The sequence below is a fragment of the Sarcophilus harrisii genome, chromosome 1 (genome assembly GCF_902635505.1).
Source record: "Sarcophilus harrisii chromosome 1, mSarHar1.11, whole genome shotgun sequence".
Classification (NCBI taxonomy): domain Eukaryota; kingdom Metazoa; phylum Chordata; class Mammalia; order Dasyuromorphia; family Dasyuridae; genus Sarcophilus; species Sarcophilus harrisii.
Genome location: NC_045426.1, coordinates 170794282 through 170810456, shown reverse-complemented (window position 1 = coordinate 170810456; position 16175 = coordinate 170794282). Strand labels below are relative to the sequence as shown.

The 16175-nt window shown below is 38.5% G+C and overlaps 1 protein-coding gene across 3 annotated transcripts in view; it reads left to right on the top strand.

Moving 5' to 3' along the window:
• GTF2H2 (general transcription factor IIH subunit 2) overlaps window positions 1-16175 on the top strand; it is a 37197-nt gene that overhangs the window by 477 nt on the left and 20545 nt on the right. For 2 of the 3 annotated variants that reach the window (XM_031966831.1, XM_031966835.1), the window contains exons 2-3: window positions 14718-14813; window positions 14924-15001. In XM_031966831.1, the coding sequence (XP_031822691.1) occupies window positions 14758-14813; window positions 14924-15001 (134 nt within the window). In that variant the 5' untranslated portion in view covers window positions 14718-14757. Of the gene's footprint in view, window positions 1-12024; window positions 12044-14717; window positions 14814-14923; window positions 15002-16175 lie in introns of those variants that run through there. The other variant, XM_003762924.4, reaches the window with a different exon arrangement.

Genomic DNA, 16175 nt, shown 5'->3' with positions numbered 1-16175 from the left:
TAACCCTCTCAGCCTCAGTTTTCTCCTCTGTAAACTGGGAATAAGGATGGTGCGGGCGCATGCGCACACTGATATGCTCCTTCACTAGGTTCTCTCGATGCTGAGCTTTGCTGCTGTTAAAGCCAATTAGTATTATTATTGTAAACTGTTGTAAACCTTTTCTTCCTGTCTGTCAGCTCTTGCCCCAAACCACATGACAGAGGTTGGGGTTGGGACTCCAAGAAGGAGAACTTTTGATTATTTGATGCGTAAGAATTTTTCTAGTGTCGTGGATTGGAAATGGCCCTGACGTGAATAGAAAGAAGAAGGTTTCAGCTCTGGACCACTGAACTCTAGGCTGGTCATTTAACCTCCCTGATCCTCATCTTACTCGTCTTGCGAAATGAGGGGGATTTGGAAGATGATCCCTAATAGAGTGTGGTGTCGGGAGTTGGAAAACATTTGAGTTTGTTGAGGGACCTAACAAGTGTCTCAGGAAAGTCAGACTCCAAAGCCAGAAGTTTCCTGGCTTTCTTGGCTTTCCTGAAAATCAGAGACTAAAGGATCCATTTTCTCCCTTCGAGCAGTCACCCCCAAATTCATTTGGGAGGTCTCATTTTCTGGAGCTGCTTTAAACTGACAAAGAGCGTAGAGCTGTCCCTGTGTTCAGTGGGGGTTCAGGCCTGGAGGGGAAGTGCGAGATCTGAAGGTGTCAGCAGCAACATCTAGGGGGTGTTGGGCAAAGGAGTCAGTCAGCCGGCCCGTGATCTTCAGACTGAAGGAGTAGTTGGAAGTTTATACCTTGGAGCCTGGAGGAAACAAATCTCACAAAATAGGTTAAAAATGGGATGGCATCCAGGGTGGAGATGATGACATTTGGGAGTGGGCCCTTTGCAAATAAAGCATCGGGTCCCATCTGTGTGAGGATGCTAACCCTAACCTACCCAACAATCCTGAATGCCCCCAGTGCCCACGGAGTTCCTTAGCCGGACTAAAGACTAAGGAGTTGGAGTTATCTCCCCAAGAAAGCTGGAGAGAAAACAGTAAGAGCAAAGTTCTCCTCCTTGGAGTGGAAAATAGCAAGAAAGAAGGACACAAATTCACCCTTCTTTTTCCAGAGCATTTTTAGGGGTCCTGTGGAAAAGTAGCTTCAGATCCTCTATGGGTTCACAGGAATATTCAGAAATATCTGAGGGAGAAATAACAGAAGCAGCATTTTTAATCCCAGAAATGAGTGCAGCTGGGGAACCTGGAGTCCAATTTGACTGATATTGGAGTGGTCAGAATGACCTGATATGTTGCTTTCTACTTTATACCCAGAGAGTCAGCACCTTGAGGCTTCCAAGATTTCAAGTGTATCATGTTCCCTGGATTTACAGGGAAGGGAGTTTGAGTATGAGCATCTGTAAGTTTAGGGAAATACTCATTTGCATATTCAGAAAGGGCCTTCTGCACTTAGCTGTGTGGCATACTGAGTGACCAGATGCTCTTCTGGATCTACAAAGATATCAGAGGTTCAAAGGGGCTCAGCTTAATGTTCTCTGGAAGTACAAGTACCAAGAAGCCTTAATGGGAGATTCTTCACCCAATCCTCTCAAGTCTCTAAGCACAATTTAGTAAGGACTCACTTGAGGGTGTGATTCATTTTCTCCACCTTCCCAAAAGCCTAAGAACACCAGGCAGAGTGAAGGTGGTAAGTGATTTTAAGTGCCTCAGCCACATTCTGGGTTACCCGAGAAATGAAGGCAGGGCCAAGGAGAGTTTTGAGCCTAGTGGTCTAGTGGTCCTGGCCTCGACGTCTAAAGCACAAACCCCTATGTTTCCTGATATGTCAGCATCCAGAATTTGAGCCTGTTCTTTGTTTCTTGCTCTGACCCTGCAGTCTTCCTCTTCTGCTGCAATTTGGGTTCCTATTATTAAAGACTCCAAACACTGTTTCTAACAGTTCAGTCTGGGAGTTTTGGGGGCCCAAGGCTAAATTCTGTAGCTTCCTCCATATATCTGGGGCAGATTGTTTAATGCATGTTGAGGACAGTGGTTCCAGTGGAGAAGTGGGGTCCAGATTAGTGTATTTTCTTAGAGCCTCTACAAGGCAGCCCTGAAAGAGGGCACGATTCTCCTCAGGCTGTCATAATTAACCTGCTTTTTAATTCCCCTCTTCATCTCTTCCGTGAGTCAGGTTAAAAGGTGATTGATTCTCTATCACTACTTCCCTTGTGGTAGTTCTACCCAATGTCTGAGGCAAGGACAGCAATAGCCCTTAGAGGGTATCTAACAGAAGAGAAGAATGCAACCATGTCATCCCCAAACTTTTGGGCCACATCCCAGGTTCTCTTTTTCTCCTCTGTGATACAACAGGAGGAAATAATGATAGTAACATCTCCCCAGAAAAGATCAAATTGAGGGCAATGGTTTTAAACCCTCAATATAGTAGGGTCCTCAGAGTAATAGCCAAGTTTTTCTTTAATCTAGGAAAGGTCTGACATTGAAAAGGGCACCTGTAGTGCCTTTACATGAACTGATGCTGAGTGAAATGAGCAGAACCAGGAGATCATTATATACTTCAACAACAATACTATATGACGATCAATTCTGATGGGGACCTGGCCATCTTCAGCAATGAGATGAACTAAATCAGTTCCAATGGAGCAGGAATGAATTGAACCAGCTACTCTCAGCAAAAGAACTCTGGGAGATGACTAAGAACCATTACATAGAATTCCCAATCTCTATTTTTGTCTATATTTTTTATTTCCTTCACAGGCTAATTGTACACTACTTAAAAGTCCAATTCTTTTTGTACAGCAAAATAACTGTTTGGACATGTATACTTATTTTGTATTTAATTTATACTTTAACATATTTAACATGTATTTGCCAACCTACCATTTGGGGGAGGGGGTGGGGGGAAGAAGGGGAAAAATTGGAACAAAAAGTTTGGCAATTGTCAATGCTATAAAATTATCCATGCATATAACTACTAAATTAAAAGCTCTAATAACAAAAAAAAAAAAAAAAGAAAAAAGAAAAAAAAGGCACCTGTACCCTAAGTGTTCTTCCCTGAGAATCTGGTACTTCTTTCAGTAGGCAGAGATTAGAAGGGTTGACTGAATTGGATCCTGAGGAGGAGAAAAAGGGGCCCTACTCCTTATATGAGACGAACTGAGGAGTGGGGATTGGGAAGTCTGGTTCAGGAAGTAAGGCAGGGACTGAGTAGAAGAAATATTGTTGGAATAAGGTCTTGTCTTTGATAAGGGGGTAGTCCTGGAAGGGATTCACAGACCTCCTTATAAGGACTGCATGGGTGGGGGGGTGCAGAGGAGGAATTCCATGTCCTTGGAGTGGAAAGGAGGGTGTCATCTAGAAGGTCAGTTTTCAATTCTCCTCCAGTAAATTTTACCAGCAGCATTCTGCAGTGCTGTCTTAATTTAGGATTTTGAGACAAGGCCATAAAGACTTAGACATAGGGAACTTCAGTCCACTTGCCTTGTCTGTGGCAAAACAAGTCAAGCTTCTAGATAGTGCTATAATTAAGTGATCCATTAATGGGCCATTTTTCCTGGTTCCCCAAGATATAAAGTAGACAGTATTGCAAAAGAAAGTAAATTTCTTAGTTTTGAGATCTTTCAGGCCAAATTTATCTGTTTTTTTTTAAGAGGCAGCCTAAGGGAGAATCCATAGGGATAGAGAGAGAGGCGGATTGTCCCATTTTTGCCACAAGCCTTAGATTTTCCTAGTTCTATAGCACCTACCTTCTTCACGCATCACAGAGAGGATGATAGGTGATAGATGTCCCCTGGTTAAAGATATTTCTGCTGAGAAGTGCAAGAACTTCCAAGTCTAGGTGTCTGTAGTCAAGAAAGTCTCCTGAGCGTGAAGCTTCTGACAGTCCCAAGCCTTGGTAGTGTTTGGGACAAAAACACCTACCCAAATTAACTACTCAGAGATCACTCATAAAAAGCAGAATTATTTATTAGAATCTCGAGAAGTGGACCCCATACCAGTCTGTGAGCCGAAGTTCACAGCAGGAAAGATCTACTCCCTTGAGAATGCTCACAGTGTTTATACATTTCAGCCAAAAACCCCCCAAAATCCCACCCTCTATATGGTGTGATTGGTCACATAAGTTTCTATTTCCCCATTTGGTCAGTGGAATGTAGTAGATAAAGTGATGTACAGCTTCCTCACCAGTATTCTTCTTTGGACAATGGAATGTAGTCCAAGCCTTATCTAAAATCACATGCTTCCAGAGAAGCCGAAACTGAGGCCTCTAAGGCTTCAATTAATGTAGCTAGCAGTCTCTGATCAATATGTGCTTTATCTGTAAGTTCTTCCCCTTTTCCACACAATTCCCCCTTGTTATATATATTTCCTCATGAAGAACTAATATTGTGGTCAAATTCAATTAACAACTCTACACATTGCTTGTTAATCTCCTCATCTGGATCATTCCCTGCTACCGCCATCCTTCTTTCTGTAAAATCATCATTTTAATGGCATCGTCTGTATGTAAGATTTTTGATAGTGGTCTTTGAACTGTTCTTGTTACCAATGTAATTATACAGGGTAAGCACAGTGACAACAATAATACCACTGATTTCAGTAAGTCCATACCATAAGAGCTGTTTCCACCAGCTACCATCAAACTAAGACCACCAACTATTTGTAAAGGGAGATTTCCAAACTTGTATAGGCACATGAACTATTCTGTGAATGCCCTTAGTAATTATTTTTACTATTGGTCCATTGTCATCAATTTGCATACAATAAGTGGACAGGTTTAGTTTCTCAGAGACCTTTCCTTCCTCTGCTAACAGATAATCTAAAACTAATCTATGTTATAAAACAGTTTCCCTTGTTTGGCTAATAGATCAAGGGCCTGAGCAGTTTGGTTAGTTGTTACCTCTAAGATTGATTGCAGTAGGATTAATCTGTTTAATATATATATTGGTGTCCAATATCTCCAACTACCATCTTGGATCCATGGTCCATATTCCTTAATAATCTGTGCTAGGGGCCAGGCATCTCCCCCACCCATTAGCATCACCAGTTTGAGTAGATTACAGGGTGTTTGACAAGTAGGCTTCTTTCTAAATTCCTTCAAACATTCCTCATTACCTCCTAATGAATGATGGTGGACACAATTAAGCAGTGGCCCGTCATCACAAACAATATTTGACTTGCTCCATCTGTTTCTATGCTCACTACAATCTATGATATCTACCCTCTCTGGTCGACGAGTAAAAGTACATTCACACTTACTCTCTCCCATCCATGGCCCTGTACTTGTCTGATTTAGGCAAATGCCCCAAGAAGGTACCCCAGATCAATTCTACTATCAAGATTTTACATGCACAGTTCATCAGTTCCTTTTCAATGTTTGTCTCAGCTTGTTCTCTGGATTCAGTTTGGGAGTCCACATCCTTGGAGCGTCCTCCGGTCCTTTAATTCTGGTATGCTGAGTCCATCCTCTTTCCTGTGTACGCACTGCTGTATCTGATGTCAAGAGGATCTGGAACGGTCCTTCCCAAATCAGGGTCAGCTTTGTCCTCCTTCCACGTCTGAACCAGGACCCAGTCTCCAAGCTAGAACTTATGCACTGTGAATCCTAAGGGAGGAATCTGAGCAATAAGCTCTTTTAGTGCTAAAGTTTTCAGATGTTGCAATAAAGACATGACATATTTCCTTAAAAACAAATTCTTGGTTTCAAATATTGGCTCCAAGGAAGAATTTTGAATCCCTTTTGGATAAGGGTGAACATACAGTAATTCATAAGGTGATGAAATCCTACTTTGGGGTTTTGTTCTAATTCTTAATAAGGCAACGGGAAGGCACTTGGTCCAGGGCAATTGTGTCTCTAATGCCAATTTAGTCAGTTGCTGTTTAATTTCCTCATTCATTCTTTCCACTTTACCTGGTGAGGGCGGATGCTATGGGGTATGTAAGTCCCATGATACTTCTAGAGCTTGGGCCACAGATCCAGAGGATCATACCCGTGAAATGGGTGCCTTGGTCTGAATCTACCTGCTCCACCAGCCCATATCTCAGAATGATATGCTCAAGGAGTACTTTTACGATTGCCCAGGCAGTTGCTTGGGCAAGGGGAAAGGCCTCCACCCATAAGGTCAGATGGTCCGCTATGACCAACAGGTATTTGAGATGCCCCACTGATGGCAGCTTGGTAAAGTCTACCTGTATGCTTTGGAAAGGCCTGATACCAGAGGGCCTTCCTCCTTTTTGGACTTGTCGTTTTGCCATCCTATTCATCTTTTGACAAACAGGACACCCACTGACAAGTTGCCCACTATTGTGTACAAGCCAGTGCCACCAGTTTAGTCAGCACCAGTCACACAGGTCTTGGACACCGCAATGACTGCTCTGATGTAAATGTTGGAGTACATGTCTCATACCTGCTGTGATCAGTACTTTTCTGCTCTCAGGGAGGACCCAGTGCCCCTCTTTATCCTCCTGAGTGCCAAAGCTTTGGATTTCCTGCTTCTCTTCTGGGGTAAGGGAAGGTGGAGGCATTTGAGGTGGAAATGCCAGAATTAGCACCATCATTTCCTCCTGCCAGAATTAGCACCATCATTTCCTCTGTACTTACAGATTCCTCTTCTCCAGCCCATTTCACCTCCTCATCTGCAAAGCAGTTTCCCCTTGCCTCAAATAAATCTCTTTGGTGCTCCTGCACATGAATCACTGCAATGCTTTTAGGGAACATAAGATTGCTTAAAATTTCAGTGACCAACACCCTGTGTGCCAATCTCTTACTTTTACTGTTTCCATTCTTTCCCTCAAGTAATTTATAGGATCTAATTTCTTTTTTTCTTCTTCCCTTCACTTATACAATGACCTAAATATTTTACCTCATGTTTCACAAATTGTAATTTGTCTTGAGAAATTCTTAGTCCCTGTTCTCCTAAATAATTCGATAAACTGATAGTGACTTGGACAAGATCACTTTTTTTTTCTTCCTGTCACAAGAGGATCATCTACATATTGTAAGACTTTTAACAGTAAGAAATTTATCCCAGAATGTTTACATAATTCTTATATACCCAAGTAGATGTTCCATAAATTGAATATTATACCAGTCATTTTGCTTTTAAAATACCCAATACACAGAAAAATCCCAAACTACATATTGTCCATAACAAAAACATTTTCAAAAGGACAAAGGCAAAAACTGTTATCCTTGGAGTCCCTTTAAATAATTGGCATCATTCCCAGAAAAGAATCTGAAAAGTTCTTAACAACATCAATTAAACTTCCTGAAATAACCCTTTCAAATTATAGATCGCATTTATGATCATATTCCTTAAACAAGAAAACAATTATGTTTCAAAGAACAAATATTCAGTCAATTAACACCCTATGAGAGCAGCCTGTCTCTTTAAAAGATTAGACTGCTTTCTTCGGCAGAAGAATCCAAGCAACTGCAGCAGGAACAAAGGCCTCTTTCCACTGCTGCCCTTCCCGGCACTCAATTTCCTACACAGGAATCCTTCTAAAGATTTAGACAATCAGCTTATTTACTTTCTTTTTCCAACTAATTCCTTCTTGAAATCATTGAGGCTTTCAATTTGTTCCTACAAGCCAATCCTTCATAAATCTCCTGCATTCCTTCTCATCTCTCCTTTCAAAACTTATGGTGAACAGCTAAATAATTCCACAAAACCCACATGTAAAAGCATAACTTATGTTAACAAATAAACTGAATCAAACCAAATACAGTTTTTTTTTTTCTTCTGCTTGAGTGTTCTTCCGACAGCAATTAGCATCTCTTATCTGTCCAGGCCGAGCTTGAATTTATTGCTCTTTCCCTTCCTCTCTAACTAAAACGGGCTGCTTTTTTTCCTGCCATTCCTAAAATAGCAGATAAGGTTTTATTGCCCTTTACTCTAGCAAGCTTTGAAAACCTTCTTTTACAGAAAAACTTTCTTGTCAGTTTAAAATAGCCAAGTTCCATTTACTTACAAATTAGTACAACAGGTTAAAAAATTTAAAATCACAAGTAAATTTTTATACTAAGTACAATTGCAACATTAAAATAACCAATTCCTAAATTTCTTAATCATTGTTCTAAAAACTTAACAGAGCTTCTAAATCAACAAAACATACAGAGTAGGGGCTTTTCCTCAGGAATAGCCTGGAGAGAAGTTTGTTTCAGCTTGAAATTCTTTCCTCCCAGAATCCAAACGGAGCTTCTCTAAACTTCCAAGCCTGTTTAGTCATTTCTCTGCCTTCACAGAGAATACCTAGATATTCCCTTCAAACTTCTTTTCTTTAGTAAGCCAGGAAAGAGTTAAGCACCAATTGTTTTCTGGCAAAATTCCAGAATTTTGTAACAAAATCATAGGCCCCTGCTTACAGGAGTTTTAAATGATGTCACACTGGTCTTCTATTTTTTTTTTAACTTTCTAAACTTTCAAATCCATTTCAATCTATGTCTTTATTTTCCTCTTTTCCCCCTCCTCCCCCTTTTCCCTTCTTCTCCCCACAAAGCTGTTGCACTCAGCCAGAGGTAGAGGGCTAGAAAGAGAAAAAATTTTTTTTCAAACTTCTTTCTTGCTCTATCCTAATCTTGAGAAGCCCAAATTAACTCCCAAATTACCTTACTATGATCTAAGACCAATACATTCTAAGCCACTCTGAAAGAATTACTACTCTGAATGAATTCCAACTCCAACAATTCAGCCTGATATTTTTCTAAGCCTGAAACACAGAGGCTGAATTCTTATCTATTACAAGCTTGCTAAATTTTTAACACGGAAAACAAAATGCAAAGCAAACAAACGTACACACACAGACACACGCAGAGCTCTATTTTCACCTTTTACATACAGATTTAAGTCTGATATATCCAAATAGTCCTGGGAACTTTTTTCCTTTTATACCTAGCTATCATCCTGACACAAATTCTTGGATTACTATTATCCCATTCGAGGTTACCCTCACACTCGCAGTCACCTGGGAGCCTACTCAAGAAGTCCTTTCATTGGGGTCGACGGCAGGTCCACCAAAAACAAATTTAGGAGGGCTAATCCCTCGGGGTCTCCCTCAACCCAGCCAATGGACCCCCAGACTCCTGAAAGCATACCTCCAATTACACATGTAAATCTTCCAAAATGTATTTTGCCAGCCATCAGGACTCTTCTTCCTTCAGTCTTCAATTCCGCTTTCCACTGAGTACCTCTGCCTGGGTATTGTCTAAGAGGGAGGGAGGCTGCCCACCCAGAGCCAGAGACCACGGAGAAAACTGCTCCATAGGCGCCTGTCCCTGTCCCTGCAGTAGATTTCAAATTAGAAGTGGCAAAGAATTGAGAGAACAGCTTTATGCAGTTCCCCATAGCCTAAGGCTAAGGAGTCTATCTTTGACCTGTTGATTCTATGACCTGAGGCTAAGGATTAATCTCCAGATGAATTAAGGATGGTTTCTAAAATTTGATTATTACTGACAATATCTTTAGTTAGCAATGAGTGGCTTAAGAGTTTCCTGAATCAGATAGATTGAGTTTCCTGAGACAGACTCCAAAGCCAAAAGATTTAGTGTTTCCTGACCGGCCCTCTTCCCCCCCCATCCCCCACCCCCCAACCAATCAGGGGACCAAAGAATCCTATTATATCAAGTTGAGTATGCCATTGGTTGTGACTGAGCAAAGCATTTATCCTTTCTTGGCTATAGTTTCCTAATCTGTAAAAGAAGGGGATTGAATTCATTTCAGTTAAGGTCCTTTCCAGTTTTAAAACTATAAATTATCTCTTTTTACCAAACCATATGATTCTGTTTGTTAAAGGAAAACTGGCATTGATTTGATATTAGCAGCTTCTTGGTGAATTTTAAATAAGTATTGTGGATAACATCATGTAAGGTGTTGCTTTCACAAAAACTTCTTAACATATATTTAGGAGGATCATGCTATTCTCCTGGTTGTTTAATCATTTCTGACTCTAAATAACTCCATCGACAAATTTACAAGGAATGGTTTGCCATTTTTTTTCCCAGCTCTTTTTACAAATGAGGAAATGTAGGCAAACAGGATTAAGTGATTTGCCTGAGGTCATACAGCTATTAATTGTGAGCCCAGATTTGCATTCAGGAAGATGAGCATTCCTGACTCCAGGCCTGGGTACTCTGTCCAATGGGCCATCTAGCTGATTCTCTTTACAAAATTTCTTTGGTACAGGTCACATCCTGTTCTTGTACATTCCTTTTCAGTCTGTGTAGTTCTTAGAGAATCCTATTTGGAGAATCCACATAAATTTCCTAGAGGCTGCCTTCTAACTAAGTCATTTCTTGACCAGGAATACTATTGTCAGTCTCCCCTCCTCTTTCCACCCCCTGTGACAATTAGTTGATAGTGTTTCTCAGTCTTCTAATATTTAAAGTCTGGTTGAAGCCTTGGAAATGTAGACCTTGGCTCTGGTTCCATGTTCAATTTGTTTCAGTATTTTTTCATTTTGATTTTAGTACAGCAAATGTAGAACCTTATTCCTAATTTCCCCTGCATATGTTATTGGAGCTAAGTATAAATAAAATATCAATGTTTGGTGTTTATGTGAAATCAAGTGTTTTTTGCAGGTAATTTAGCACTCAAGCACTTAACTCATTATTCAGGTTCTTATATGACTTTATATTCTTATGATTTGGGTGCCTTTTCCAAGATGTAGATTAAATTCTTTCCCTGCCTATTTTGGAGGAAATTCTTACTCATGTCCTAACATAAATTCCACTTTGAAGTTCCACCTAGTAAGCTAGAAACTTTGATTTCTTCTGATCTTTCAGAGATAAAAGTAGAATGAACACTCCAATTTCCATTCCAGCATTCTTTACTCTCTCACCAGGTAATAGGAGCAGCCATTTTTCTCTTCCCATCATATATTTCCCTGATGTTACCAATTTGTCCAACCTGGGGACCCCACTCAATTTCTTTTCTATTGTCCTCTATATTATATTCATTTTAAAATTTCAGTTTAATTGGATTGATACTGAATTTTAAGATTAATTGTTTGCCTAGGAGACAATTTGTTAAAGAAGAGTCTTTTAAGTAAAACTGCATTTTTCTGTAGTGAGTCAGGTTTTTTTTAAATAATAAAGAGCCTATATTGCATATACTTTTCTGTTAATTTCTGTAAAAGTGGAGATGTAGAAAATTGTGGCAAAAACATGTCTTTTAAAAAAATATATATATATATATTTTTTAAATTATAATAACTTTTTATTGACAGAACCCATGCCAAGGTAATTTTTTACAACATTATCCCTTGCACTCACTTCTGTTCTGATTTTTCCCCTCTCTCCCTCTATCCCCTCCCCTAGATGGCATGAAATCCTATATATGTTAAATATGTTATAGTATATCCTAGATACAATATATGTGTGCAGAACTGAACAGTTTTCTTGTTGCTCAAGGAGAATTGAATTCAGAAGGTAGAAATAACCCAGGAAGAAAAACAAAAATGCAAACAGTTTACATTCATTTCCCAGTGTTCTTTCTTTGGGTGCTTCTGTCCATCATTGATCAATTGAAACTGAGTTAGGTCTCTTTGTCAAAGAAATCCACTTCCATCAGAATACATCTTCATACAGTATTGTTGTTGAAGTATATAATGATCTCCTGGGTCTGCTCATTTCACTCAGCATCAGTTCGTGTAAGTCTCTCCAAGCCTCTCTGTGTTCATCCTGCTGGTCATTTCTTACATAACATTTAATAATATTCCATAACATTCATATACCACAATTTACCCAACCATTCTCCAGTTGATGGGCATCCATTCAGTTTCCAGTTTCTAGCCACTACAAACAGGGCTACCACAAACATTCGTGCACATACAGGTCCCTTTCCCTTCTTTAAGATCTCTTTGGGATACAAGCCCAGTAGTAACACTGCTGGATCAAAGGGTATGCACAGTTTGATAACTTTTTGGGCATAATTCCAGATTGTTCTCCAGAATGGTTGGATTCGTTCATAACTCCACCAACGATGCATCAGTGTCCCAGTTTTCCTGCATCCTCTCCAACATTCGTCATTATTTTTTCCTGTCGTCTTAGTCAATCTGACAGGTGTGTAGTGGTATCTCAGAGTTGTCTTAATTTGCATTTCTCTGATCAATAGTGATTTGGTTTTTTAAAATATTTATCAAGGATACTGTAATGTTTAGGTAAATGATTTTCCTAAAATCCTGTGGAGAGGTTACTGATGTCCTCTTGAATGTCTTTTTATGGTAATATTGCCCATTGTGTCTTTTTTTCTTTATTTCTTTACTATTCACATATCTTGATAATTCATTGGCTTTTTAGATTGTATTATCTCTGGCATGGATTTCTTCTATGACATAGACATATTGATTGATCCAATTTTCATCTTAATGACAGCTATTTCCACTTCCTTATCTTATGATTGATTACAAATATGATGATTTTACTCTCGGTAATGAAAATCGTTTTCTGCAAGAATGTTTCCAAGAATGTTACGTACTTTTCGTTTATTGTCCTTCCTATTTGATTTGTAAAACACTTTTGAGATGAATTGGCCAATTTGAATCACACATCAAGTTTTCTGCAAATTTGTTTTCTGTTTCCCTGCTGAATGTTCTGTTGCTAATAATCATTTTGTATACTTTATAGATATATAATGAGGTTTATGTTACAAACCAATGCAGCTCATGTTAGTCACAGGGGAGTGGTTGAAGGTTTTAGGGAAGACATATACATTAGGAAAATTGCTTTGGCAGTGATGTGTAGAGATATGTTATAAGAGAAGCAGACAATAGCCAAGAGAGAATTTAATTATGAGAGAAAAACTGAAAACAGGACTTTGGCAATTGATTCTATGTAGAGGTGGTAGAAGAGTGAAGAGGCAAAGATCAGTCCCAAGTTTTCAGTCGGGCAAGTAGGAAAGGGGCAAGGTGGTTTTTCTTTTAACCTTTTTTCTTAAACTTTTAAAAATCTAGACTGTAAACACCAAATGAAAACGATCAGTTCCATGTAAGTGTGATATATATATATATATATATATATATATATATATATATATATAAAAGTGGAAGAAATGGATTGGACAAAAAATGTTGAGTTTATTATGCAAAGCTTTCTTTTCATTTTTAAGTATATAATAAATTCAACATGTAATTTTCAAAACTGGTTTGCTTGTGTCTGGCTTTCCTTCTTATCTCTTTTTTTAGAGGGGCAGGTATGGAACAAAGATGATTAAATTCTGCTTTGAACATACTGAGTTTCATGGTTGCATTGCTGAAGATGTTTAATAGGTATTTAGAAATGAAGATACAGATCTGGGAGTTGTCTACATAGAGATGATAATTGAAACCATTACACTAGATTAGATCACCACAAGAAAAGTTCAAGGACATCGCTCTAGAGCATATCTGTGTTTATTCAGGATAGAGAGAAGAACAACTGGAGACTTAAAAGGAAAAAACTGAGAAGTAGTTTGTGGTCAACACTATCAAATAATACAAAGACATGAAGGAGGAAAGTAGCCTGAAGAAGAAAGGAGTAGAGGAAAGAATACAATTTTCCTAATAGAACTCATTTGTCAAGTGAATGAAAAATAATGAGGAAATGAAAGCATTGTATATATAATGTACTTTATTAGCATCATTTGAAAAGAACTTGCAATTTAGAGTCAAGACCTGTGTTTCAGTCGTAACTGTAACTTATTTGTGTGAATTTGAGCAAGTCTTTAAACTCTTAGGACTACATTTTTCTCATCTATGACATAAAGTTGGCCTAGATAGGGAATTTTAACCTTTTTTGTGTCATGAACTTCTCAAAATATTTCTGGGGATAGCTAGATGGCATAGTGGATAGAGCACCAGCCCTAAAGTCAAGAGGACCTGAGTTCAAATGTGATCTCAGACACCTAATACTTCCTAGCTGCGGGACCCTAGATAAGTCACTTAATCCCAATTGTCTCAGGGGAAAAAATTAATAATATTTCTAAAGGCTTAAAATAAAATCCATAAGTCTACAAAGGCAACCAGTTATATTGAAGTAAAGATATCATTTCTTCCTCTTGACTCCTTTTCCCCTATATGCCTTGTCCCTGAATCTGTCACCTTGAAATGTATTCATGGACACCCCCTCTTTCCCCCTCCCCCCCTCCCCCAGCTTAAACACCTCTTGCCTATGTGGCCTCTAATTCTGTAATCTGGAAGTTTGGCTTGAAGGAGAAGAAGAGAATGATAGCATGAGAATATGGAAGAGTGGAGGGAAGATTTTTGGGTTTTTTTCCCCCAACAGAAAACTTGAGCAGGTTTGTAGCTAGAGAGAAAAGGAAATTTAATAAGCTTGAGAGAAAGTTGGTGATGAACATAGTAGGAGATAGGATCAATAACACAAAAGAAGAGCCCCTACTGAAAGCAGATTGAAGAAAATGAAAATAGAGAAGCTTTTGAGCTATAAAAGAAGAGAGCTGGCCTCTCAAATGGCCTCAATTTTCTCAAGTTAAATATGAATTATTGGGTTTTTTTTCTTGTTAATATCTTTTTTATGTGGATATACTTGATGATGATGATGATATTGTTCTGAGGCAATTGGAGTTAAGTGACTTGCCCAAGGTCTAGAAAATATTAAGTGTCTGAGATCAGCTTGGAACTCAAGTCCTCCTGAATTCAGGGCCAGTGCTCTACCAGCTGCCCTCATGTGGATATACTTGATGATAAATACTGTTGAGATATCAAAAATTTAATAAAAATTGAATGTTTTTGTCTTACAGGGTGTTTACTTCTTGATAATTGGAGCTACCAAAGGGGAAAATGGATGAAGAACCCGAAAAAACAAAACGCTGGGAAGGGGGCTATGAAAGAACATGGTAAATATAATATTGACTGCTTTTTTTTTTTTTAAGCATTTGTTGTTTTTTTCAACTTTTTTTTTCTTACTCTCTCTTTTTTTCCCCCCTCAAATAATCACTACTTTTAGGGAAATTCTTAAAGAAGATGAGTCTGGATCACTTAAAGCTACCATAGAAGACATTCTCTTCAAGGCCAAGAGAAAAAGGTAAACTAGGAGTTCACTTAAAAGTTTTCAGCTAGAATCTAGTTTTACTAGATCATCTTTTTATTGATAGCTAAGAAAACATTACAAAACTTTGGAGTGAGTCTTTTTTTCCTTAAAAGTGACCTTGCATAAATTAGAACTGCTTGACATATCTGTAATGAACTTTTTCACTGAGATTTATTTTTGGACACAGTGTTAAGGATCACGTCTAAGGGCGAAACCTAGAAAGCCTGTAAAGTGTTAAAGGGACTATACTATTAAGGATCAGATTGGTTCTCCCAAAGCCCCCACAGCTGTGAATCATAACACACTTGAAGGAATTGCAAAGCAGCTTTTATTAAAGAAGCTACTTGTGAATTGAAAATGAAATAAATGAGACAAGAGGGAAGAGAAGGGAGGTCAGAGAATGCAACTACCTCTCAGTCTCCTTGTATCCTTATCATCCTCTCACATGAAAGGAAGCAACCACTAGCAGATGACTCCCATAACAACAGAGAATGAATTTTGAAATCCCTTTAAGTTTTTTTCTGGGCTCTTAAGATTTCCTGATGCTGAGTGAAATGAGCAAGACAAGGAGATCATTATATACTTCAACAACAATACTATATGATGATCAATTCTTATGGTCATGGCTCTCTTCAACAATGAGATAAACCAAATCAGTTCCATTTATTCAATAATGAAGAGACCCAGCTATACCCAGCGAAAGAACTCTGGGAAATGAGTGTGAACCACAACATAGCATTTCCACTTCCTCTGTTTTTGTCCACTTGCATTTTTGATTTCCTTCTCAGTTTAATTTCTAAGTCTGATTTTTCTTGTGCAGCAAAATAACTATATGGATATGTATACATATATTGTGTTTAACATATACTTTAACATATTTAACATGTATTGATCTACCTGCCATCTAGGGAAGGGGGTAGGGGAAGGAGGGGAAAAGTTGGAACAGAAAATTTTGCAAGGGTCAATGCTGAAAAATTACCCATGCATGTATCTTGTAAATAAAAAGGTATAATAAAAAAAAGTTAGAATTAAAAAAAAATAATCTCATATTTAAATAGATGCTCTTTAAAAATTATATTATTACACAATTTGTAACCCTCATAAGAAAATGAAAAAACAAAACAAAACAACCCAGTAACTTTACAACATAATAACATGTGATTAAACT